The following is a 27,294-nucleotide window of genomic DNA, read 5'->3' on the forward strand; positions in this document are numbered from 1 at the left end:
ATTCTGTGAAAAAAAAAAAAAAAAAAAAAAATCTGTGTACGTAAGTAGGAGGCGCTGTTCGCTCTCCTTCTTAACGTGGGATCTAAGTAGGTTTTATATATCAGGTGTGAGGTCTGTGACAGGATAGGACGATAAGAAGAGGCCACCTTTACTTATCCTCTGTCTGGCTGGCTTCTGGTGATGTAGTGCCTCTGCTCTCCTGCTTCACCTCATCATTTTCATTTGTCTTGTGCTCCGTCCTTTTCGCTCCTCGTGTTTGAGCTGCTTTCCCTTAAATCGCCACGTATTCGACTCCAGATTGTCCTTCTGTAGTTCCTCTAAACGTAAGCCACATAGCTGATCACTGGAGAGGTTTCTATATGTTGGAACGGAAAGCAATGAGGTAATGGCGTGTGGCTTTGTGTTTTGAAACCAGTCTGTGCTTTATTGTGATGCAGTTTAGTCTGGTGTGATGTATGTGAGCAATAATCTCATTGACTGTGAGGCAAACGAGGATTTAAACGACCGCAAACAGGTCCTGTTTTACATTATAGCCATTATGTTTCTGTTCTGAAATATACCGAGGTTTTGAAAGTGCATTTGTTCAAAGTGGGGTTCTATCTAGAGACTCCAAGACGTCAGTATCTTCTCTACCGCAGCTACAAATAAATATCATTTGGGAAGCAGCATGTCCATATTTTTCCCGATTGCTTTATTAGTCACTGATTGTTTTAATCCATCTCTGTTTCTGTGGAAGGAGTTTCTGTTCCCCGAACTGGTACATTGTTTACTGCGGATCTACAAGTGAAATTTACCTGGATGCCTTACTGGATGTTTACTGGGATTCACTGTGAATCTATCAGAGCTAGCCAATAGAATCGGTAAGAATCACCTCGTTGATTCTTTAAAATCAACATTGTCGATTATATTAACGACCACTGCAAACTTAATACTTCCAGGTAATGACTCTTTGAAAAATGTTGGTTTGATAAACAGACACGTTGAGAAAAAAAACAAAAACAAAAACTAAAACTCAGTTTATGTAAATGTTAATATTATTTTTTTTAAATCCAACAATGCTCTGATTTTTTTTTTGCATTAGATTCTGATTAACATAAAAATGTGGATTATTATTATTAACAAACACTCTGACAGTCTGTGGCTTGTGACTGTCACTGCTTTACAAATGTCCGACATTTTTAGGTGAAACAAAATACAAACATGTCATGTATTATGTTTTAGAGAGGAGTTAATGACTGCTAACAAATACTCTCCAAAACCCCACTTTGAAAAAAAAATCTAAACCCTCCCATTAAAAAGGATTGCTGGTATCTTTTTGACTGTTAATTAGAAAAATGTGAAGAGCTGAACATAACCAGCATGTTAGGAGAACAATTTGACTTTGTTCTTCTTTTCTTTTAATGACAAGCTTGAAAACAATTTTTGGTGGTGGGGGCGAGGGGGGTTGTTGGGTTTTTTTTGGGGTACGACCCTGCGAACATTTCCATAAGCGCTTCATCTCTTGTGAATATTCCATCTCGGTCTGGTCACCTTTGTCTCTGAGTATTTCACCGTATCAGAGCCATCACTCATACAGCCATCGGCCTTAATTTGACAGGTTTAAATTAAGACACGCCATCTGCAGGCCTGACTAAAATATCACCCGATTAATCAGCCCCTCTGTGTTTGTACTCTGCCACAGACACACAACATTTCATTAAAGTAAAAATAAATAAATAAATAAATAAAAACATGTCGCTTAGGAAATGTCCTTCTTACTAACTTTTTGTGTTGATACTGCAAAAAAAAAAAAAAAAAAGTGGATGTTACTTCAAAACCGAACTGGATTCTGTTGCTCAGGCTGTGTTTGTGTTTGTCTTTTTTACTAGAAGGTCCTGGAATCACGTCTGCCAATCTGTGTGGGATTTATTTATTTTTTTCTTCTTCTTTCTCTATTCTGAGTTAAACTGGCTCGCTCCGCGTCGGTGCTGATTTCCAAACGTGTGCGCCGCTTTCCTCCCACGGCCCCGGAGAGGTCAGTTGGAAACTCCCGAGTTGCCCGTAGGTGTGAATGTGTAACGTCAGGATGTGTGTGCGTTTGCTCCGTGACAGACTGATGTCCTGTCTGAGGCTTCTCTCTCACGCCCCCTCATGCTTGGATGCAGACTTCAGCTCCGCCGCAACCCTCAAGCTGCTGCAGAAAATGGATTTATCTAACAATAAACCGTGCTGGTGGAGAGCTGCTGAATGGAATCGCAGCTTGTACCAAATCCTATTCTGTGCTTTCATAAAAACAAGATCTTTAGTTTACATGATAACTTGTGATCGTAGTAAGTCGTTAAGGAGTTTGGATTGGATGAGAACCTTGCGCAATGACAACAATTTCATATAAAATCAGTGTTCAGTTCTTATTTACTATAGTTGCTACTGCTAATATAACATCAATATTGTTATATATAGTATGTTTATGTTTTTACATATTTACTTATATGGTAATACAAATTAATATTAGATGCTTAAAAACAAGCAAAATGTTCCCTGTTATTATTATCCCTCCAAACTGTAGGGATAATGTTTCAAACCAGGACAATGTAAAATTTATTTATTGCAACCTTCAAATTCAAACTTTGACACACATTAATGTTATTAAACCCTTAAACAATTTCATTTTAATTTTTATTATCACTGCTTTTTTTTTCTGCATGTGTGTATCTTTGTGGTTCTTTGCCTGTACCCCCAGGGATCAAGTAGATTACTAATTTCTGTTCTAATCTGGGAAAAGCCCAGATGATGATGTCATGGCTTTGCAAGCCTCTGATTGGTTAGTTTAAAACATCTGAGTTTGGAAGCAACTGTGAATGTATTTTAAACACTTCTGCTTCTTTGTGTGACATCATGAGATCACTCTATGTGAATTTCAAACTATGTTTGTGGCCTTTATGACTTTCTTTCATTGACAAGTTGTGTTTTATTAAAACTTTTAAATGCTTATATTTCTTTAATTCTGATTCATGTATATGGGCTTGAAATTGACTCAATTAAATCAGCTTTAAAATCCAGTTAGTTTATCTGTGGGCAGAAATGCCTCAACGAAAAAGGGAAGAGACAGTGATTTCAACCAGGACATTTTAGGTTGAGGGGTACGAGGAGCCGTTTGTAAAGTCACACAGTGAAAAATGAAAAGCCATAATCTGGTTATTTATTCTGCAGAGAGAAAGAGAGAGAGCAAGAGCAAGAGAGAGAGAGAGAGAGAGAGAGAGAGAGAGAGAGAGAGAAAGCAGGGTTCTTTTTTCAAAAACATATTTTCACCATGTTGTTTTTTCATTATAAATGCCACAGTTTCAAACTAAATATTTAGTTGGCAACATAAATATTCAGCTCCACAGCAGCTATTTAGTTTTAAATTTGGAGCTAAATATTTATTTCGGAGTGTGTTTAGTGTGTAACTAAATGAAGAGAGTGTTTTTGTTTTTTTGGTACATATATATCTTTCTGATGCAGGATAGTGAAATAAGCAAACACAGCAGCACAGCCATGAATCTGAAGTCAACATATGATCCATCAGCAACCTTGAAATGTTTCCATTCTTAAATTCAATCATTTCCTTTTGTTCAGTGTTAGCTTTTTTTTTTGTTAGCTTTTTTTCTTTCTCTTCTTCTTCTTTTAAAAGACCCTTAGGCTTTTCTGAGCTGAAGGTGCCAGCTCTGCAGTGCAGGTTGAGCTTTGCTGTGATGGAAATACTAGAGGCTGCTGTACCGCTTGCAGGAGCAGCTCTGCGCATGCAGAGGCACCGTATTGTTGCGTTTGCTAATTTTCCCGTGAAGAGGGCTTCGTGAGAGCGGTAGCCATTGAAAAGAAAAGCAAACACTGATTCGACTGGATAAATCATCATGCTTCTCCCGCAACAGCATTGAGAAAATGCTGCACAGTTGCTATGGAGCCCTCTGTTGCTAAGCAATGGCTTGATTATCAGTTTTTTGTTTTTTTTTACATAAGAGGTGGCGTTTTCTTTGCTGCCTAGAAAATTTGTTTTCAGAGAGGTTTTTACAGTTGACAAGATATGTCACTTTTGTCATTTAAGGAGAAATGCATGTTTACTCCTGACTGATTATTCAAACGCACCAAACTTAAATGCAAAAACAGTTACCATGACGGTTCCCAATGGTTCTTTGTCCAGAGAGGTCATTAAGTCTGACTGTTACCATATCTGATTAGTTTGATCTAAATATGTTCATGTTTTGTGTGTTGTGATTAATTTCACACACAGTGGATGGAGATGGGTGGCAGAAGGGATTCTGTTCTTTCAGCTACAAACAACACCGCATGTAGTGCAAACAATATCCTCTTGATTGTAATTAACAGCCTATATTTTCAAGTGTGCATGCACACACTTAGAAAATATACAGTAAGAAGTGTTTGTGTTCTGGATTGTCGAAATCTGCTCCGCTCTCTTTACAGACGACAATAAAATGCTGCAATTAAGGGAGCTTTTTCTTTTTTGTTTTTTTTTCTTTTTTTTTTTTTTTTTAATTTTAACAATCACTTCCCAGCATTAAACTTATATGGTGTTTGATGGTGAACTGCCATTACAGTGGAAATAAACATTAAAGAGGGCAGCCTCACTGGCCAGTATATACATCAGTTGTGGTTGTCTGCCCCGGAGCAGCATAAGACTGTCAGGCTGAAAGCTAAATGTGGCGACACGTTGTTGTAGTGGAGGAGATAGCACACACAGACACCGGCAAAGAAGGAGAGGACAGCAGGGCTGAACAAATCCAAACTGTCAACCAGGAGTGAAAACATTTTGACAGGATAAACGACCATCCTTTTCTTTCTTTCTTTTTTTATGTAGGGAGGGAATCAGCTGAACTCTGTTATTATAACTATTAGGTTCCGAGTCACTGTTTTCTTGCATCCAACTTTTTTTTTTTTAAAAGTCACTTGACTAACTTTAGCTTCTTTGTTTTATGTTGTCAGATGTTTTAAGCGGTAAAACACTTAAAATTTTAACTCTAGCTAGAAAAGTTATCTAGATTGTCAGTATGCACCAGTCTTACCAAGCTGTTTTCATACTGCTGTGATAACCAATGGAGCCAAAAAAGAAAAAAGAAGTTGCACTGGGTTAGCTGGACTTTATGTTGTTGAAGGCCATTACAGAATAAAAGGCAGCCTTTATTTTTATTACGGCTTTGTAGAGCATGCTTGAGTGTTAGTGTGACCATTTCATCCCGATCAACTTCTGGCACGTGCATGTAAAACCAACAATTTTTTTTTTTTTTTTAATACCTACATACTTCACTTTGTGTATCAGTTTATTTAATCATGAAAAGGCTAAAGTATTGTCTGTAATTTAGGATTACACACTTAAATTACAAGATTGTGATTCTGGACAGTTTTCAAATACAAGAGACTATGACCAAAACAACAACAGGCAACCTTCTGCTGGTAGATATTACTTAATGGAGTCACGCTGGTACATTTTCTTTAGGCTTTGATTAGGTTTGAGAAATTTACTGTACATCTCGCGCTGTCAAAATCAGTCAAAATCCTCAAGCAGCAATAACTGCATGCACGTTGGCCGGAAACATCCTGCTGTCGATGTATGTTGCTAATTCAGTCCGATCGTATAAACATATTCAAATTTAATTGCATACACGCCACTTCAATTCTGTTCATAAAACCGGTATAAAGAGAGAACCAAATTCGGTGATGGTGGCCGTCTGCCGCCAACTGACTAGGGGAGGGATACTAAAAATGTTCTCTGTTAAAGAAAATAGAAAGAGTTATTGGCAGCTAAAGGCCTTATAGTGGTTTGGATAAAATATATGAGGTGTTATTTTAAGTTTCTCACAGCAGTCTGCTGGATTTTTGGTCCACTACTACTCCTCCAGATAGAACCAGATAGAACAGATAGTAATTTGTGAAAAGCACCAGTCCCTCATGTAGCTAAAAACCTCCTCCACTTCTGTACTTCACCATTAGGATTCCTTACAGTTTTTCTTACAAATGTAAGTGCTTTTAATTTTAATTTCATTGGACCACAGGGCATGTCTCCAAAGACCTAGGTTTTAATTCCTGTGTGGATTATCAAAACAAATGTTTTCCTTTGCTTCTGGATTAATGGTCTCCTCCTCTGGAATTGGCTTTTCAGCCCATGTCAGTACAGAACTCACAGTTAACATCTCTCCCCAGCTTTGGCCAGCATATTTTAAGGTATTTTGTTCATCTTCTGGTGTTGGTATGCTCATTTTTCACTAAAAGGCATTAATTTCTGGGACACAGAGTCTCTCTCCCTGCTCAATAGTATGATGAATAGACACTCCAGTAGCAAACTGAGTTTTTTTTTTTTTTTTAATCATCCCCAAAGTCAACCCAGACATGTGGAGGTCCACATTTCTTTTCTTGATATGTTCAGTTATGTCACACAAACCTGCAATATGTCTCTTTTTATGTAAACAGCTGATATTACTTCTACTCTCTCTTTATAATAGTTGTTACAAAACATAATTAGGGTGAGCACAAGGAATGCATTTTGTTAAGGGGTCTAATATTCGTCACCGGCATCCTCTAATAAACCAATGTTAACACCAGTTAGATTAAATTTAGTTATCATCATACATCTTCAGGATTACTACTGCTGTGTTTCATTTCTGCTAAAAAAAAAAAAAAATCAACCTAACTGCGGCCAGTTCGTGCTCACAGCAGGCATGTGAGAATTAGAGTGACCAGCCTAGCGCCACTCCTTGTAGGCATCAAAGACGTCGCAGTGCAAACTTTAATTTGATTAATGGAAAATTACCCTCCGATTGTTGTCACCGTGCCCAGCTAACCGAGAGCCACATACGGACGGCAAACACTGGTAGACAATGAAAGATTTGCTCAATGTGTTTTCTCGCTGGGTCTGTTGTGCTGCAGTCTACCACATCTATTTCCAAAGCTCAGTCTGAAATCTGCTTGCTGCTCCTCCCGCTGAGACGCTGGCCGGCGTCCGTCAGAGAAACCGGGGCATGTTGACACATTTGGTGGAAACAGCGCTGAGAGCGTTTACACCCTATTTCAGTTATTGTTCACCAAAAATGCTCTTTGCCTCGGGACGTGGCATCGTCTTTAACTTGGCGACATTTACCCGCCGTAGGGATTCTAACTCCAGGAAAATGGGCACACCAAACATGGCGTTTTGAAATATTCCTCATTTTTCCCCCCAACTTGCGGATGCAAGCTCTGGTAACGGTTTTATTTTGGGATTGCCTCTGTTTTACAGAAGTATTGCTGAAATATGCCAAAGCACCGGCGGTGAGGTTTGAGGCTTTGTGTACGCACTTTGACATCTCAGGGAAAAAGCTGCTATTGTTGCCTTTACAAAGTGTGATGGTCCGCAGCGCTACTTAAGACAAAGCTTTAGAACATTTAGTGAAGACGAAAAAAGTTAGAGAGTAGAACTGGGCCATAAAGAGACAGAGGGACTGCAGTCTCCGCGTTAGCGATGAAAGTTTGATCAGGATAAATTACAGTTAAATTACTTTTGAGACACTCTGGTCAGTTGATTACTTGATAATAATAATAATAATAATAATAACAAAAGTGTTTACTGTAGTGATTAGGGAGTTATTAGTTACAGCACAATCAGAATTATTTTATTGATCCAAAACCTTATGGTCATAAACATCAAGAGGATCACGACTTCACTGAGCACCAGGGTTCCAGCAAACCCGCTAAAGCAATGGTGCAAAAGTATTCACACTCTCAATCCTCAGGACCCCTTCCAGAATATCTGTGGGTCTTTTGGCTACTTTTCTGATTATTTTTTTTCTACATCCTATCATTGTGATTGTGTTAGTCCTTTTTTTCTCCAGATGTTCAAAGCTTTGGATCTTGTTTTGCCAAACTAAGCCTTCTTTAAGCTTCACCAGAACTTCAATTGTTACGAGACATAATGTAGAGAAGACCTTTGTTACTCAATTATATCCATACATAGCTAGCCAAGCTTCCTCAGCTCTCTAATCATGCGCCCTCACCCATTTGCAAAGTTTGCCACATAATAGCTTCAAAATGGCTTTTTGTTGTTGTTGTATTTTTTTTTATATGATGAATAAAGTAACTGATTTGAGCAGCGTTAATTACGTTAATCACTTATGTTTTTTTGAGAATGATTTTCAGACAGGCAGATGCAGAGTAAACCCGGTGGCCTTTGCGGGGTCCTGGCTCGTTCTCCCGTTACAAGCATGGAAACTACAGCCTGTAGAGCCGTTTCTCTGAGCCACATTCAGCTTCTTGATGGCCGTGGATCAGTGAGCGTTTTAATTGCATGAGGTGTTTGAACTCCCTGCACTCTCTATTCAAAACCAGGAGAATATACACTGAGACGGTGACTATTTGGTTGTATGGATATTAGATGTTGAACCCATATTTAAAAGACAGCATATAATTTAGTTTGTGAGCACATTTCATTGTTATCTGAGCATGACTGATGAGGCTCCGCAATTCAATGCATAATTTAAATAAGCTAATTAGTCATCAAACCAAATAATACTAGAAATTTACCAACAGTAGTGCTCATTCAGGTCCTATTTTCCACAGGGAATTGTGCTTAGAGCGCCATTCTGCTGCTAATTCTATCCAGACATCCTAAATATGGCTGTGTGTTATTATAACAGCTCCAGACAATATACCTAGTGAGGGTGAAAAGCAGCTTGGACTTCATTTATAGTCATGTCCTACATTCAGAATACAGTCCTGCAGACTGATAATGCATCTCTAGGGAGGATAGCTGAGGCGATAAGGGTTATGTTGGTGATTTTTTTTATGCACTAGCTTTAAATTTCAGCACCTCTTTAACAGTGTTTTTTTCCCCCGCCGTAAGCTAACTTTTGTTTTTCTTTTTCTTTTGCTTCTCCCAAAGCTTTGGATATTAAGACTATTCAAAGGAGAAAAGATCAATATGTTGTAATCTGAGAGAAAATGATTCTGAACTTTGATGGCGTGTTCATTGACATAAGCAGCAACTGATTAGATTTGATTCATGACAGTTCATGACCGTCTTCGCCGTGTACTGATGGGCCAAATTACGGTGCCTTCCAGAAGTATTCACCTGTAGCTTTTCTCCATTTTGTTTTGTTACAATCAGAAACATCAATATGTTTTATATTGATTTTATGGGCTAGACCAACACTAAGCAGTCTGTATTTGTGCAGGAGAAGGGTATGCTGTTTTCTAGGTTTTTTTTTTGTTTTTTTTTACACACAATCTGAAAAGTGTGGCGTGCTTTTGCTTTCAACTCCACTTATTCTGATAATACTACATAAAAACTGTTTTAACCAACTGCCTCCAAGACAGTTATAAAGATGATTAATGATTATTCAGCGTCATAAAGGTAGAGGAACACAGCTGAGAGGTCAGGGAGAAAGTTGTAGAGATGTTTAGGTTATAAAACAATATCCCAAGTGTCGAACATCTCCGACAGCGCAGGTCAAGTCATTAGTCAGTAATCTGAAAAGCGCAGCACGACTGCAAACCAGAAAAAAACAGCAGCAATGTATCTTTTTCACAACCGCGCATCTTGATTAAATTCATCGTTCACAGCTCCGGTCCTCTCGGAGTCGCCGTATACTGCATATGCGCAAACTCTTCTTGCATGAGAGCCGCTCCTGTGTTGTTTATGATTCCCATAAAAATGCCATTTTCTTCTATAAAGACAAGTTACATTATGGGAAAATCCTGATTCAGCTCTGCCACACTTGCTATGCACTTGTGTACTTTCTGTTTTTGGTGTCAGCGTTTTGTGTTTTGCGGCCTGATCAGGCAAAGTGAAGGTGACAGTGGAAGCGAAGAGGAAGGGAGCGGGGGAAAAGGTGCTCAGCTCAGGCATATGCACAGAAAGGAAATAATAACGATGATTCGCACAGAGAAGTCGCCGAGAGTGACAGACATCCAAATACTCTCGCTGTGACTTCTTATATATATATATATATATATATATATATATATATATATATATATATATATATATATATATATATATATATATGTATTCCTGGATTTGTCCTTTAGGCAAAGTTACTTACTTTAAACAGCTAAATCTACTTGCGGTAGGATGAGGTAAACTAGCTATTACTTATCGTCGCACCATTGAACACAATAGGCTTTATAAACTCATAAACTTGCATTCGCTCATTGTTTTTCCTGTTAATATTAATACAGAACGCACAACGCCGGCGCTCGCTGGCTGTCGGGTACACGGACACTGTGAATGGATTATACTTGTCGACAGCGAGTTGTCTGAATACTGAAGTGGACTGAGTGTTGTTGTACACTTTGGAGAGTAATTGCGCATAACTGCTTACATATCTGCAACACGTTATGAAGATGAGCAATGGTTGCTCGTCCCGTTCCCTAACATGGGTTCCTAACATAGAAATTAGTACGGATGAGCGCGTTCTCCCGGGGTAATTTGGTGAGCTTCCGAGGGCGATGCATTTCTCATACGGCGTTTCGCTCGTGCTGCCGGTGCCTCGCCCCAGACGAAGCAGTTGTTGGGGTGTGGTTGGACAGAGGTTGTCTTGTGAAGTTAAAACTGGGATCGCTCTTTTCCTTTGGTTTGTTATTTTGTTTGTATTTCCTTTTGACTCATGTAAAGCACTTTGATTTGCCTTGTTGTTGAAAGTGTGCTATATGAATAAAATTACCTTACCTTATACCAACACTTTACTAGAACTCACATTGAAAATGATTGTTCTTTCATAAAATACTGCAGTGATTTACGGCGTAAGAATATTTACATCCCACGAACTTTGTCATATTTTGTCACAGGCAGGTCAGGGATAAAGTTGTTTTAGAATGTTTGTTTGTTTTTTCTTACTTTACTTGTTTCAGTAAATAACATACATATGCCAAAATTTGCCAGGGAGAGCATGAATTAAAACATAATGAGAAGAAAATGACTGTCAAAATAGTCAAAATACTCTTAATTGTACAAATTGCAACACATGTGCCAGACAGCGTGTCAAAGTAAATTAACTTTGACACAAGTGACAGTGAAAAACCGAATGATCCGACTGCACCCTGATGACACCGTCCTATACGGACTAAGGTAAGAGCAGGAGAACCGTTTGGGAACAAAAGTTAGGGAACAAGCCTGTATTGTTGTTTTTGCTTTTTGATTAGTTGAAGATGATGTATGTAATTGTAAACATGTTCTGTGTTTAAAAACAATAAAAAGAAAAGAAAATCTGGTTTTCTCTTCAGAAGTCAGGGATAACATTATGGACATGTCAAAAGGAGAATTAAGTTAAAGAATACTGTTTAATACTGCTCAAGTCATTGTGTAAGGTGGTGCATTCCTGCCAAAAACCCAAAGGACCTTATTAAGCAATTACAACAGAGCATGTATAAATAGAGAGAGCACAAAGTTCTCGCGAGAAAATTGTTTAGTGTGCATATTTGTGAGTTTGGGATGAAACTCTTCTGATTGATCTGATTGGCTGGATTTTACACCAATCAGACTAGATGTCAACTATCACCAATCAGGTGATATTCAGCACAGGACTTGACCTAAAGGGAGAAGAAATCGAGGAGGAGGTAAAGGTGGACGAAGGAAAAGATCCACAGGACAGCGAAGAAAAGGAAAAAATCAACAAACTTTATTTTATCCTTACCTACTTATTTTTCTTTGCCCTTCTTCCTCTTCCTTCTTGCTCTTTGTCTTCGAAAAAGATTTGCAGCTGTCACTGCTAGAATTTTCAAGTTTTTTTTTCCCCACAATACAAAATTTTGAAAACCATGTATACAAGTGTGTCTCTTTTTCACAATTAACACTAATAATCAGCTGAAAACGGTACTTTTAAGACAATCAACATGTCGAGGCTCATTCTTTGCTTCGTGTTCCTTGTTCCTTTGCCCCTTCAGGTCCTCCAGTCATCGTAGGGATGAGCATCAACATAGCCAGTATCGACTCCATCTCAGAAGTAAACATGGTGAGTTGCGTTCTCCTTGGTCTTGTGTTTGTCCCCGCCTCCACCGTCCACAGGTCGACAGTATCTGTGCCGCTGGGAGGCTTCATCCACAACTCTGCTGCCTGGTTGTGAAACTAACCAAAGACGGAAACTAAGCAAATACTTGATCACGCAGTGAAACTGAAAACATTTCCTTTTGGGGGGTAAGCAGTTAATTTGTTGGCAACTAGTGAGGCAGGCTGAGCAGAGAGAAATACAATATGGCTGATGTCTAAGAAGTGACGTCACTCTGTCTGTCAGCTCTTCTCTGATGTCAACCGCAGGCAGAGTTCAGCTCCTTTTCTTCCACTTTCTCCTTCTTTCCTTCCTTCCATTTATATTTTTTGCTGAATTATCCATTAAGTCTAAGCACAGAGCAGGTTACCTATCTATTAATCACTTTAGATCTTTTTTATTATTGTCCTGTTTTTATTGAAGCTTCCAAATGTCTCCTTTTTACCATTTTCATTTTGTGCGTTCATATTTCGCAGGACTACACCATCACAATGTATTTCCAGCAGAGCTGGAGAGACAAGCGTTTGGCCTACGGAGAGCTGAAACTGAACCTGACTTTGGACAACCGTGTAGCAGACCAGCTGTGGCTCCCTGATACTTACTTCCTTAATGACAAGAAGTCCTTTCTTCATGGAGTGACGGTGAAAAACCGAATGATCCGACTGCACCCTGATGGCACCGTCCTATACGGACTAAGGTAAGAGCAGGAGAACCGTTTGGGTTTCTAGTGAGTCTGTCCAACACTCCTAAGAACGGCAACAACGAGAAGCGCTGTTGTGATGACGCGCTGGAGGCGGAGAGTCGGAAAGAGTAGGAGCTTCTTAAAGAGACAGAGGCCAATTTCAAGGCTTAAACTACAAGGTCAAGTTTCTTTTAAGTCATGTTAGATCAATACAACATTTCTGTAATAACTGAAGGTAACATGCTTAGTTGATTATGCTATAAAATGGCACTATGTGTCCTTTAAGAACTAATGGAATTTCCCTGGTGTTTGTCAGGATTTGCATTTTTGATAAGCTTCTTGCGTTATCTTTTGCAGGATTCAACATTAAAAGGAGATGTGCAGGACAATAAAGTATAGAAAAAAGACAAAAAAAACTGTATAGATTAGAATCTATACAGTTTTCTTTCTTAAATCATGTATTTAAGAAAGAGAAAAAAAAACCCACTCCAGACCTGATACATGAAAAATGCATCGTCCTTCAGTTTCAGATACTTGGTAATTTGTTTTTTGTGCTAAAGTGCTTTTTTATGTCAGCCAAATTATGTTTATTTTGTCTTTTCATTTTTGCTATTGATTCAACTAATAAATGGGAAGAAACTTAGAAAAAGGTGATAGTCAGAGTTTACCTGTCACATACTTACTTTTTGTTTTGTTTGACCTCTGACCTACCACTTAGTTTGTTTCCAATTTTCATCCTAAAAATCCTAAAAATATTGGCCATAAAGCGCAAAAAAACCCAAAACTGTGCCAGGTTCATCGACAGTGAAATGAAGGCATTGTGAAATTATTCCTATTTTTGCATCAACCCATATGTAATGAACCTATATTTTAGTTTTTACAGACTAAAAAAACAAACAAAATATTCATTTTTGATGTATTAAATTAGCAAGATTTTTTTTTAATATTTTATAAATATTATACCAGAGCTGATCGAGGGAAAATGGTCAGATTCAAATCGCTGACCGATGAATTTCTTCAACTAAGTGAATTATGTCTTTATGACTGATTCTTGTCAGAAAGTGCTGGGAAGTAGCATTTAAATTTGGATCTGTGCCTTAAATTGACGAGACACTAAATCATTCCTTGAGTTTTGGAGCCTTATTTAATGCTTAAATGAATAAGATCTACGATAAGTGTTTTACATAAAATCAAAGATAAAATTTCACTAAAAATAAATCAAATAGCAGACAAAGTGCAAAGAAAAAAAACAAAACAAAAAAAACATTACTCACTGCTGCTATCGATAAAGATCGCTGAAGAAGATTAAAAGAAATTTTACTGGAAAGAAATAATGAAAAAATAACATTTTAAATGATGAATGGAGAAATTTGCACAGATTTCTTACGCGAAATTATGATTTGAGCTCATAATTTCAATATCAACCTCGAGGCAATCTTGCCCTGCGATGCAGTCGTCTATGTCTCGGAGAAGCTCACAAAGCTTTAATAATTCAGGAAGTTGAAGTGTCTGAGAGAAAAAAGTATGGATACAGGAAAAACTTATCATGCATGCTAAGATACACTTCACCTTCCTCTGACCCTAAGTAAGTGGTTATACTGTATCATGAGGATTTAGAAAAAGGATACATTTCAATTAATAGTGCAAAAAAATATAAGAATTTTATCTAATAAAAGCTATAGATAGAGAAGACTAAAACAAACAGAATGAGAGTAAGAAGAACACATTGACATCACCTGTAGCTGTAGAAAAAAAATAATAAAATCATCATCCCTGTTTGTATGCATGTTTGGCCCCAGGACAGGATGAAAAATGACAGATTTATATTTGGCACTAGCAAAGCAGCCTTTAAAGTGTTATTTTTAAAGCAAAGGGTCCGCTAACGTGACTCCAGATATATACTCAGTGTTTCTCGAAGAACGAGAGGCACACTCCGACGACACATCCACTGACCCTGGAAGCCTAAAAAAGAGGTGTAAAATCGTCAGCACCTCTCAGATCATTCTGACAAAGCAGACACTTAGGTCAACAGCAAATGTGAATAGTGGCACCCGTCGAAATTCCCATGGGTTGTTAAAAAAGTTAGATCGTTTTCGCTGAAAATCAGGAGTGATTGTTTTTTTTGTTTTTTTTTTCAAAGTCAGCTCACTTTAATATGGTACTGTGATTAATGCAAAGAAGCTGGTGATGTGTTTTGCTTCATTAAAGAGCTGTGGCAAAGTTCAGATTACGTTTAGGTTCTGTAATGTCATTCTAGAAGGATATAAAATGGAATGATAGTGCTAGCTTACTTTATGGCAGCTAACAAGCTTAGCTAACATAAAGTCAGTTAATTTACTTTCTGTACAGTTAGCTAACTTTACTGTTTGTAAAGTTAGCTAACTTTTAAAGTTAGCTAACTTTACAAAAAGTGTAGTTGGTTTACTAACTTTACTTTTTGAGTGTGTGTGCGCAAACTAACACACACACACGTGTGTAAGGTGACAATGTTAGCTTTCTTTATGTAAGCTAACAATGTTTGCTTACTTTATGTAAGCTAGCACACACACAAGCATGTTAGCTTTCTTTATGTAAGCTAACAATGTTCACTTACATAAAGCAAACAAAGTAGTAACAAAGTAATAAAGTATTATTTCTTTAATTCATGTTTAATGACTCTGACTTGCTGATTTATTGTAGTAGTAGAGAAAATATAATTTAATCTTTACTATTATTGTTACTCCAGTAGAAAGGTCGCCTCACTGGTCTCGAAGTTCAAAACAGGTAAACATGCCAGATTTCCGCTGGTGACTGTACAACAGAAACTACAGATTTCATACACTACAGAGAAAAAACACAAAAAAATTTCCGGTAATAAATATATAATACATTTTGCCCCAGCCTTGGTGTACAGTGAACAACAGTGAGAGTTAAAAACCAGAGCTACATTTTGTAAACACTTTATTCCTCATGCACCCAAAGTTTTTTAATTCGCAAAAAAACAAAAAGTGCAGTAGGCTAACTCTGCATATATTGGATAAACAGTTCTGCAACATTTAAATGCAGCGTGTGTGTTAATGTGTGTTCGACATAAAAAAAATTAAAAAAAAACCTTTTGACCACCGTTAATCAAAGCAAGTATAGGGACTCGGGAGAATTCAGTGGCAGGATTGTGCTAAATTACAGTGCGCCATCTGATCTGAATAAACATTCCCAGCTGCTCTGCTCAGCGCTCCCGAAGGCTCCGCTGGAACCGGAGAAGTACAAACAAGGCAAAATAACATCAGGGCTCCGGGCGGGATTTACACCAGCTCTGGGGAGGTTGTGCTTTTGCATGTGTGGAATCATTTAAATTTCCCCTCCCCTGTTAGCAGATCAGAGTATCCACACCTGACCAACATTTACCTATCACATTAGAGCACAACTACAATTTACTGAGCATTTTCAACTACATAAAATGCATTGCCATTTTTTTCCCCAGATACAATATCAAACCTTATTGCGTTTTAGTTGGATTGTTTGTGATAGAGTAACACAAAGTAGTGCTTAACATTAAACATTGAGTAATTTTCAACATTCAAACATCTGAAAAATGAGATGCACATTTGTACTCAGCCCCTATTACTCTGAAACCCCTGTATGAAGTGTGGTCATCTCATTTTCTCTAATTGCATGTTATGAAATAGAAATGATCGGCTTTCTAAATATTGCTTCCATAGTTGTAGCAGAATCCCAATGTAAGATGCAATAACGTTGACGGGTTTCTGTTGGTGGAAAAATCCATCCTTCCTCAAACGATATCCGTTGGTCTCATGTAGATGTCTGGCTGCAACTGATCAACTCTCAGTTCTTTGCTTTTTTTATGAATTGCAATGAATGCCAAGTATTTTGCAGACAGAAAAAAATGACAAAATAGTGAGAAAAGGTGAATTCAAAAAGCCCTTTTTTTTCTCTTTCTTAAAATATTATTTTAGAAAATTAGTCCTCAAAGAGGGGGTGGGGGGAAACCAAGTTTTATAATGATGGGTAAATATTCAGAAGTATAAATAGAACTCATTTCCAGTGATCATTTCTCTCAGCAGTAACGGCGTATGGCAGATGACATCAAGCCCAAGACCTTTTTGTTTTTTTTGTTTTTTTTTTTGCACTGTTCTGTAATTAGCGGCAGCTCATAATCTACATCCAGTGGCGTATCCAGGACCTTTTTACGAGGCTCCTGCAAGCATATAATTAAAGCGCTTTGTTGAAATGTTTGACTTTGCTCGAGGGTTGTATGGAGATCCTTATTATTATTATTATTATTATTATTTTACAGAACAAAAGACACAACCAACTATAGACATTTATAGTTTTTACTCCGGTTCATTTACATTTCGTGGCTCTCAACTTTGACTGTTACACACTGTGTGTGACACATTTTAACCCCGGCCGGTTGAATAAGTCCCCTCCCCGCCCCCCTGTGCCGACGTGTCTGAGCACAGGCAGAATGCGAACCGAGGACAATCACGCCCACAATAAACCCCTTTGTGTGGTCCTTTATTCAGTCACTGTGAAATGTGCTAGTTCTTTTGTTTATCTGTATTTTTAGCCTCTTAAGACAGACTCTTTATTGTGATTTTAACATGAGTTGCCTTGATCAACCAGTTCTATTTTTGCGCTTATTCCCAGTACAAGCTGACATAAACTCTGTTTCATAACTCTGCTCTAAATTTTTTTAATATATCTAACGGATGTAGCACTGAATGGTAATAGTATTTTTTTTTTCTTTATTAGATATGTATGCAGGTTTCTATAACTGGCACAGAAAGAACACATTTACTTTTGTCATGTAAACTGACAGCTGAAGCCAATAACTTTTCATTTAGGAAATGTATATAGAATATATGTTTCATAATTTTATAAACCCCAAATTATTTAAGTGAGGTTTTCTTTAATTTTGCTAAATTCAGATGACAAGAGAGTAGTTATCTAATACAGGAAGATAATACCTGCTTGCAACAATTCAACAGAACTACTTTGAACCTAAGCAGTTTGAACTGCCTTGTTGCTGAAAATGTGCCATATAAATAAAATGACTTACTTACCTACTTTTACGTTATGTGCAAGTTGAAAAAGATTTGAGTAAACTTTCTTTAAAATTTTTAGTTTTTTTTTCTTGAAAGTCCATTAGAAAAATATAATAATGTATGAAATGTGACCAGTTGTGCAGTTTCTCAAACCGACTCTTTTTTTTTTTTTTTTAACTATATGCACATTGTCATGAAGCATTACAAACTCATGGGTAAAGCAGCAACTTCTGCTGTGGTTACTATAGATTTTTGATCAAAAGTGACCAATGGCCACCAGTTTATGTGCATTTATTTTCTTTTATTATATTTTTAAACAATCTTATTCAAATCATTGATCATTGATCATTGGTCCTTTGTCAGTAGTTTAGAAGGCACTTTGGTGCCTCTAGTGGAAGAATCAAGTTTCTCAGGAACAAAAACTTTGCCAACTTAAGCCAGTCTTTTTTTTTTACTTCTGGCTTTTCTTGGTAGAACAAAAAAAATGTGATTGTGTCAAAAACAAAAAAAATGTTTTATAGTCGGAAAGACTGTGACAGCCATACATAGACAAACAGCAATGCAGTTCTTTTAAATCAATGCAGTTCATTCAGTCATTTAGCGCCGATTCACAACGAATGTTGTCTTGAGACATTTGACAAATAAAAAGTTATTTCAAGTCAATCACACATGCATTCCAAGTATTCCAAGTTATCAAAAGTTATGAAATTAGTTTTAAAAGTTTCAATCAAAGAAAACCCAGCAGATTGAAGTCACTCCTCATAACGAGCATGTAGTGATCGCTTGCTTTGTTTCGTTGACTTTACAGCAACGCCTGATGAGAAACCACAATTTAACAGGAATAAACGTCCAGCAGAACCTGGCTCAGTACGAGAAGCCAATCTGCCACGACCCACTGGGGCTTTGAGAAAACATGGTTCTTCTATACTTAACACTTCACGCCTGGAAACTGTAGAAATATCTGTCATGAATTCATTTTTGAACATAAACACTCTAATCTGGAAAGCTAAATCTGAAAAAAGCTGTCATTTCACACGAGAAACGTGTAAGAACACACATTTCTGACGTGTTCCTACCATCGTCCAAGATTGATGGAAGTACAATGATGCACATGTACTGTGGATATAATCGCCACGCGCCATCTAATAATCTCTTTGCTTTTGTTTTCGAGAGCATTTTAAAAAATCTTTGTCGTGTTCTGAGGCTCCATCCAAGCGTGAGAATGTCGTTGAACATGAGCTAAAGAAGTCTAAACGTTAAAACGGCATAGAGCTGGTAGTCCTACCTTGCCTGTGAAATGAGAGGCTGAATCATCATTAGCAGACTTACGGAGGCTGTTTGATAGTGTACTGGGTCCTCTGAGCATTGGGGGCTTTGTTGAGCTAAGCTCTCACCAGATTGTGTTTTCTTTCTTTCCATTCCAGACTCTGTTCTCTCTTGTTCTTCCTTTTATGAAGCCAAGTGCTGTGATAGTACAATGATCTTCTTTGGTAGGGAAGCAAAGCACACAGAGACGACTACGGGGTTAGCCTGCATGGGATCGGAACTTATTGATTTCCCACAAATATGGCCTTAATTGGCGTTAATACATTTGTTTGCATGTTGTTTTTTGTGGGGCTGGCTTTAAAGTCGCATAAGCACCTCGAACGTCTTGAAATATGCTAAGAAAAAAGCGAGCTGAGCGCCAGACTGCAGTGCCTGCTCAGGTCTGAGGCAGCTGATCATCTCTGATGGGACTGTAATTTGCTGACCTACATCTGCTGACAAGCCCAAATCCCAAACCCTCGCAGCGAGCCGTCCCGACCCGTGTCTGCTCAAGTGATGACTCTCTCCTGACTTGTTAGCTGCCACATATAAAATCAGTTTTATTTCTGGTGTGCTTTTGCCAAGGGATCCAGAATTCATCCCCGTCTGTTGCTTCAGGCGGCTGGCTCTTTCCCCTGCCTTACTCTATCAGGATATGTAGGATTTTTGACTTTGAACAACAGAAAAACGGTGTTTGATTTAAAGCTGAAGTATGTAAGTTTATATATATATATATATATATATATATATATATATATATATATAAAATTCATGATAGGGTCCTCAATTGTTTGCATTGTCTATAAAAAGTATTTGTCCCTTTGCATGCCTTACTATTACGCCAGTACAGACCAACCATCTTGCTGTCTTCAAACCATTTATGCGTAGCTTTAGCCGGATGCTTCGGGTTATTGTCGTTATCCGACAATAAACGTCTTGTGTGGACGCAGTTTTCTTGGAAACCTGGACAACAGTTGTTGTTTGCAGAGTCTCCCATGTCAGCTGCTGCATCTCCTAATCACGCTTGTCCTGGTGGCGTCCCTCACTAATCTCCTTCTTTCACGGTCACTTAGTGTGTGAGGACGGCCTGATCTGGCACCGGTACCGGTAACAGTACGACTGGAAAACGTCAATGCAGTCACTAATGGAGACACTAAAACTAAGAGCCGGAATTTTTTTATTTTATTTTTTTTTACCACATGGCACTTTTGTAACTTTTACAGTGGCTTTCTGGTGTTGACTTTAAGAACAGCAGCATAAAAAGCACCGTGTCCCCTTAAAGATTTCCGTTGAATTATAAATGATTGATCATTAAATGATCGGATCACTAAAGAAAAACCAGCCAAAGACAGTTTTTCAGTGGTGGTCTCGTTTTTTTTTTTTGTTTTGTTTTTTTTGTTTAGGGAAAATTCTTTTTTATTATGTGAAACATTTATTCTCCCCTAAACCTACAGATCGGCTGAGGCACTGTTGGCAGCAAAGAGAGGCTTGAGATGATTAAGCTGCAGCAACAAACATTAATAAATGTAACAGGGGTTATCATTAAAGTTTTATGTCAAGTTGGCACAGTGTGACACGCTCAAGTCCAGTAAGATTTTGAAAACCGCAGAGTATGTGTTAAGCTGTAATCTTTTCTGGACTAATAGAAGCCAAAAAGCTTCATTTTTCTTCTGCTTCTTCTGCTCTTTAATTTCATTGAACTGGACACGATGTGTTGCTTTCTTTTAGTCTACTTGTTGAGTTCTACTTAAAGGATTTCTTTGTCCTAAAGATGGTTCGTGGAATTCGACCAGAAATTGTGGTGAATCACAGCTGGTGCCTCATTCGACGAGGCGAGGCAGAGAAATGTGAAAAAAAAATTAAATAATAAAAATGCATTTTGTATATTTACTCAGGTTATTGTTGTCTGTCAATAAAATCTGATTGGTGGTCTAATATCCAAGAAGCCTTTGAACAGAAATATTAGCTGCACCAGTGCTTTTTTTAAAGAAGTAAAAATAGACAGAATTATGAATTATAAGAACATTTTATGCATTTTTTTCACCAATACCAAGTAACATTATTGTATTTGAGGGAAATGTGGACCGAAGAAGACGCCCTGTATCAAAGTGTTCATAATGACTTGGCAGGTTCTGTTCCTGGGGCAAAACGGGTCCAAGAAATGAGACGTAACCGACTCTAAAACAGTCCAAAATTGTACAAGTTATTTAGGGGACACAGCACAACATTTGGACGCCGTCACAGAGTCATCGGACGTTTTGTTGCAAATTGTCTAAAACTCGTTGAGAGCAAAATATGCAAACGACCAACCCAAGAGCTGAGCAGAATCTGACACGTCCCCATGAGGAACCCGTTCTCCTCCGGGGCCATCGCGTCCCAGAACTGAAACCTGTAGCCGGAGTGGACGAGGCGTTCGGTTCCCACGGACGTGTTCGAGGTAGGGAGGCCCGAAAACCCGGCAACCACTGAACAAGACACATGAGATGAAATGTGAAAACTGGGCCAAGAAATATCTGACGACAGGTTTTATGGACTGTTGAAATCACTCCGGGCAGACCTGATTGATGGACCTGTGGCTGGATCAGTAGCAGGCACAGAGCGGTGCTTTGACTCAGTCAGCACTTGAAAGTGCAAAGTTTTTGACTGGATCTGCAACTCTTTTGAGAATTTTTAAAAATACAATACACTTGGCTTCTTTCCCATCTTCGGTTAAATAAACGTGGGGCACAACAAGCTTATGCTGCAGATTTTTATGTTGGCTTCAAGTTGGCAAACCTTTGAACGTAAATATTTTTATTGGTTGCCCCAGTAATGTTGCTCGTAAAATTTTTTTTCGGCGTCATTTCAAAGCATTTTCCAGAACAAACGGATCCAATTCCTACCAAAAAGTCCAACTTTAGAGAATAACATCAATCTGTTCTAGCTTATTTTTTTTTGTTATGCAAAATCCATTTTTTGTTTTAGCTTTATATGATGTTATATTATTCCCGCATCAAAAACACACCTGGAGTGGCTATAATTCTTTCAGGCATGTTTGAAAAATCCTTGAATCTCCTGCCTCTCTGGGCCATTCGCTGTATAATTTCCCGTACTCCCTGCAACTTCTGTTAAATAAAGGCGACCTGTGCCACAAAAATCTTTAAAAATATGTATTTGGAACTATAACAAAGAACATTTATCTTAATCTTAGATGTTTTTTGTATTTTAGCTTCTTTTTCTTTTTTTAAACCGTAATTAAGTATGATTCATTTACAAATCTATATGGCCCCTCATGTTGTCAGAGTGTCACACCTACCAACACTAAATAACCTATCATGATAAACTGTTTCATTCCGACTTTTGGTCTGAAATCATGATTGCCAAGAAACCTTTCTTATTAGTGTAATTAGGTCTCTATCTGGTAGCTCTTAGCAGGGAAACATTGAGAGGCAGCAGGAGAGAGCAGTGCAGTAGGGTAGAACAGAATGCAGTTTGTGTAGCTTTGTGCTTGTGCAGCAGAATGCAGCTCATACCTGTCACAATTTATTTATTTATAAAATTTTTTTGTTCGTGCATTATTGTTTTTTTGTCTTTATAGAGCCTTTTTTTTCCTCATCGCGGTCCACAGAAGGAGTACATGCCTCTGTGTATATCTGCCCGAATCAGTTTCGGCGGGAACATATTTTGTTTTCCAATTACCTGCCGACAGAACTCTGGGCAAGCCACCGTGACCAATTTACCGACTCCGTATTCGAGCAATATATTTCCAAGGCAAACAGCTTATTATCTCCTGCATTAGTAATTCTAGGTATTGTACAGGCCTGTGTACATTTGCCCACTGCAGCAATGCAAAACCTTTCGACATTGTGTTTGTGGCCAGCAAATGAGTCGCACCCTTTTTAGTCAGTCACACACAGGAAAAAGATGCATGTTGTGCACATCAAAACTTGGGCTTTTGACACGAGTAAAATATAACTTGTGTTTTTTTTTTGTTTTTTTTTCTAATTCATTCTTAAAGCAATTGCAAAGGAGGGCATGAAGTTAATGAAATCCAGTATGATGAACACAGAGCAGCTGGCATCAACAGCAAAAATGTAATTGCTAAAATTTGCTGTATGGGTAAATGTCTCAGCTAAATGCAAAATGACCCCTATATGTGTAATTTGTAGCAAAAAGCTTTTTTTTTTTTTTCATGGGCTGCTGGAAATTAGGACCGACACTAATAAACTGCTATGCATACATCTTTTCTAAAGCCACCTTGCAGAAAGCCGCTGGGAATAAATAACAGCCGTCTGGGGGAAAAAAAAAAAAAAAACATAAAGCAATGTGGGATTTACAGTATGTAAGAAAGTGATACATTTCCATACGTTTTGTAGAATGCTAAATATTCATCATACTAAGGAGAATTTGGTAATGCATTTTTATCATAAAAGATCGTAAGGTACGATCTCCGCTGACATTGTAATCGTTGTGAATCGTAATGAAAAGGTTTCCCACCAACTCAGATCCACTCAAGGCTCCATGATCGCATTTCCATAGGCATCGATTGACCTATTGAGCAGCAGTAGATCCTTCATATTTTCAACGACTATTAGAGTCACTTTTGAGGCACATATACAGCGATGTTGTTGTGGGTTCGTGAGCTGCGGGTCTCTGTCTGCACCAAAAGCTGTTAAAATCACTCTGTGTATTAACCCGTGTCTTCACTTCTTCCCACTCTGTCCTTAGAATAACAACTACTGCTGCCTGCATGATGGACTTGAGGAGATACCCTCTGGATGAACAGAACTGCACTCTGGAAATTGAAAGCTGTAAGTCCTGCAAATAAATCCATATCGTGATGAATATTCAGTCACTCTGACCAAATTGATTTCTGCTTTCATTAACCCTTGAGAGCACAAGGCACAATTCGTACGAAGCATTCACTGCTTGATGAATACCTTGAAGTCATTCTCGGTTTCAGAGTATCGGGGCGTCAGTGTTTGGTCACATATGTGGGGAAATTTGTGGAAGAACTTGCTGCTATGGCCACTACTTACAAAAGTGCAAATTTCACATGAAACATGCTTTGAAAAATGTGCAAAACTTTGATCGTGCCTTAGAAACTAATGCCACCTTTGAGTTTTTGGAAAGACTTAATCATTCCAAATTAACTTTGCTGGCCATTTTTGATCAATAAGTGTTTTTCTACTAATTAATCAATTTTAAAAATGCTACTGTATTCATGCAACCTAACTTTTTTTGACATTGTGATGTTATAAACATAAGCTCAAATGTGCTTGATGTGATCCAACACAAAGTAGAGGAGGATTGATATGTGGAAAGAAAAGATGTGGCAAGAGTCCCATTAACTCTGAGCTTCCATGACACTTCTGAGTAAACATATTTTAGAGCTGCACAGTGCTAACTTTTGCACAACAAATACAGTTTTGCACACAACTGTAGCCACATCCTCTTGCATGGCTTGAAACTGGAAACAAAACAACTTCTTGCTTTTTTTAAAGCAGTTGCTTTCTTTTTGCTAACTTTCCATAATCTAATATTTGTAGTTTACAGATTTTCCATTACTTGGCCCTTGATCTCTGCATATTCTCCATAGTTAACTTTTGGTTGTGCTGCTTTACAAAAATGACACCAAAATGTAAAACATTGTATGGGTAAAAATTTCGCCTTCATTTTCGCTGACTCATCATTGAATTTCCCAAACGGAGATCATGAATTAATCTTTGCTTGAAATAAACACAGTCAAAGAGTTTCTGTAAAGACACCTGGTGTTCCACACACACACACACACACACACATAAACACACACATACTTAAACCACAAACAAATCATGCCTCCAGACACTTTAAGGATAAGTTGGACAAATCGATATTCTGAAGAAGAAAAAGCTTGTCGTGTAATTAAAAATTGCATTTGCGTGATCATTTTCACTGATCACGCCATCAGTCACGCAGATCCTGCTCAATACATCAGATTTTTTTTTTTTTTTTTTTTTGTACAAGCTGTTCAGAATAAGAACTGCAGAGTGTTACCTCCGGGGCGCTGGAGTAAGCAATGAAATATAGACAGGCCATGAATTAAAAAGTTGCAAGAATATCTGCTGTTTATGCTCATGGAGTGCTTTGCACTATTGACTCATGCGCATTAACCATCAGTTTGATGGATTAGGCAGTCAGTTGCTTCAATTTCATGGACAATGTCACATTTTCTTACCCTATAACCTCTCGGAGAGATTTAATGGTAATGAATCCTGGTCCTGTAGTAAGTTTAATGCCACCCAGGTCCGTATGTAGGGCTGCGGAATGTGAAATGTGGTAACACTTACCCCGATTGAGAAATAGCTCTGCAGTAAGTGCAGGCTAGCCTATTCCAATAAATCTGCTCCTGTAGTCACTTTCAATTGCTTTGCCAGGAGGAAATGTGTGGCAGCGTCATTGCATGTGACACATGTTAATGAATATTCATGCTGGTCGTAATACATGCGGTGATATAGCTTCATGGGAGTCTGGAGAGAGTGCGGCACGTAATTGTTGGCTGACAGATTTAGGTCTGGGCTTGACGTGTTCTAGAAACGTGTTTGTGTCGGATGGTCTGTATTTCCCCTAAAGCCAGCTTTCTGGCAACTATAAACATTTTACACAAAAAAAAATAAAATACACGACAATTACTCTGATAGTGACTTGACATAATGTTTAGACATTATTAAACATATGGTATTGATGAAGCAATAACTCTACTCCAATCTTTTTAGAAACTGGCCTAGCATATTTTTGTACAACTCCATCGTGTTTCACTTGCATGGAGCTGGGTCAGAGGTGAAACAGCTAAAGTAGTCACACGCAGACTTACTTGCCAGCTGCCTCTTCCAGATTAGCTGAAAAGACTCCGAGGCATTGCCAAGCCAGTCATGAAATACACTTAACCAAGTCCTGGCTCTGTCCTGGGGGTCTGCTCCATGTGGCATATGGCCAAAGAACGTCCATAGAGAGGCACTGGAACAGACCATCTCCACTCATGTCTGTTGATGTGTAGGAATGGCGACTGTACCCTGAGTTTTTCTTAAATAGCCATAAAACCCTGTTCCCGAGGGCAAGCCAGAACCTCTTAAGAGGAAGCTTGCTTGTTATACAAAGTTTATAACCAAAGATGAATGTTGGACTGTAGATGAAAAGGGTGACCTTTTATTACTACGAGAGACTGACACAACTGCCACACAGCAAAGTAGTTGCCCCATCTGTTTTTTATCTTGACCCTGATATACTTGCTTTCATCCTCTGACATGACAGCAGGACATCTTCAAAGTGCTGACTACTCTAAAGCCTTCTGAATATCACTTTGGATATGGTAAACAGGAACATATCATCTGCATATAATAGCATTCAGATCAAATTAGAGTGACACCATTAGCATAATATTGGCAACAATGGATTAAGACAGTCTAAGGCAATTTAAGAGAGATGGTGTTGATGAAGACATGGTTATCCGGAGTGCTGATAAACTGCCCCGCCTTGGAAGTGCGTGGGATTCCAGTCTGTATCTCAAACTGACTGGAATCCCACTGTAATCCTTAAACTTACCGTCACTTTTATAAAGTTTTGCCCTGTTGAAGTTCTTTGATGAACCTACAGTGATGTACAAAACCACCAGTGCTAAGACCAGAAAACCGTAACCATAAAGGAACCGGTGTTGTACCAATGTCTGATGCAATCAAGGTAGTGAGTTATGCCAGCCAATAGAGGCTCTGCTGCGTCTTCATCAAACAGTAATGTCCCCCATCTTCTTTCTCCTCTAATCTGCTCATGACACAGACGGATATACAACAGATGACATCGTATTCTTTTGGGAAGGAGATGACAAAGCTGTGACCGGGGTTAAAGAGTTGGAATTACCTCAGTTCTCCATTGTGGACGTCCGCCTGGTGTCTAGGGAGGTCAGGTTTACTACAGGTAAGATATTATTTGACTTACTGTCCGAGTACCTCTAAAATGGCAGTGAAGCAGTCCATAAACAACTGTTTTATAGGTACAGTATACAACACAGTGAGTTCTGGCAGCACTAGCATTGCACGACTTAAAACTCCGGGCTTTTAATTGGCACAAGGATTGTTGGTTTCACTGCAGAGTTTCCTCAGATTCACTCACTGTGTATATACCCCATATTGTTCCAGTGTAAAGGCGTGAGCACCAATCGTCCAATTTTAAAATGCTCATTTGGTAATATTTAGAGGACAGAGAAAGTGCAAAAAAAAAAAAGAAAAGCAGAAGCAGCTCGCTGAGACAATTCTCACAGGGACGCTGA

At 38.3% G+C, this 27,294-nt stretch overlaps 1 protein-coding gene across 1 annotated transcript in view; it reads left to right on the top strand.

The window, feature by feature from the left end:
- The window catches only part of gabrb4 (gamma-aminobutyric acid type A receptor subunit beta4), a 71,578-nt gene that overhangs the window by 35,283 nt on the left and 9,001 nt on the right, over positions 1-27,294 (top strand). The window contains exons 3-6 of the mRNA XM_015035374.1: positions 11,881-11,948; positions 12,458-12,678; positions 23,721-23,803; positions 26,805-26,942. Of these exons, the coding sequence (XP_014890860.1) occupies positions 11,881-11,948; positions 12,458-12,678; positions 23,721-23,803; positions 26,805-26,942 (510 nt within the window). The remainder of the gene's footprint in view (positions 1-11,880; positions 11,949-12,457; positions 12,679-23,720; positions 23,804-26,804; positions 26,943-27,294) is intronic.

Source organism: Poecilia latipinna, unplaced genomic scaffold (genome assembly GCF_001443285.1).
Source record: "Poecilia latipinna isolate Pla-1442-1.1 unplaced genomic scaffold, P_latipinna-1.0 Scaffold333, whole genome shotgun sequence".
NCBI lineage: Eukaryota > Metazoa > Chordata > Actinopteri > Cyprinodontiformes > Poeciliidae > Poecilia > Poecilia latipinna.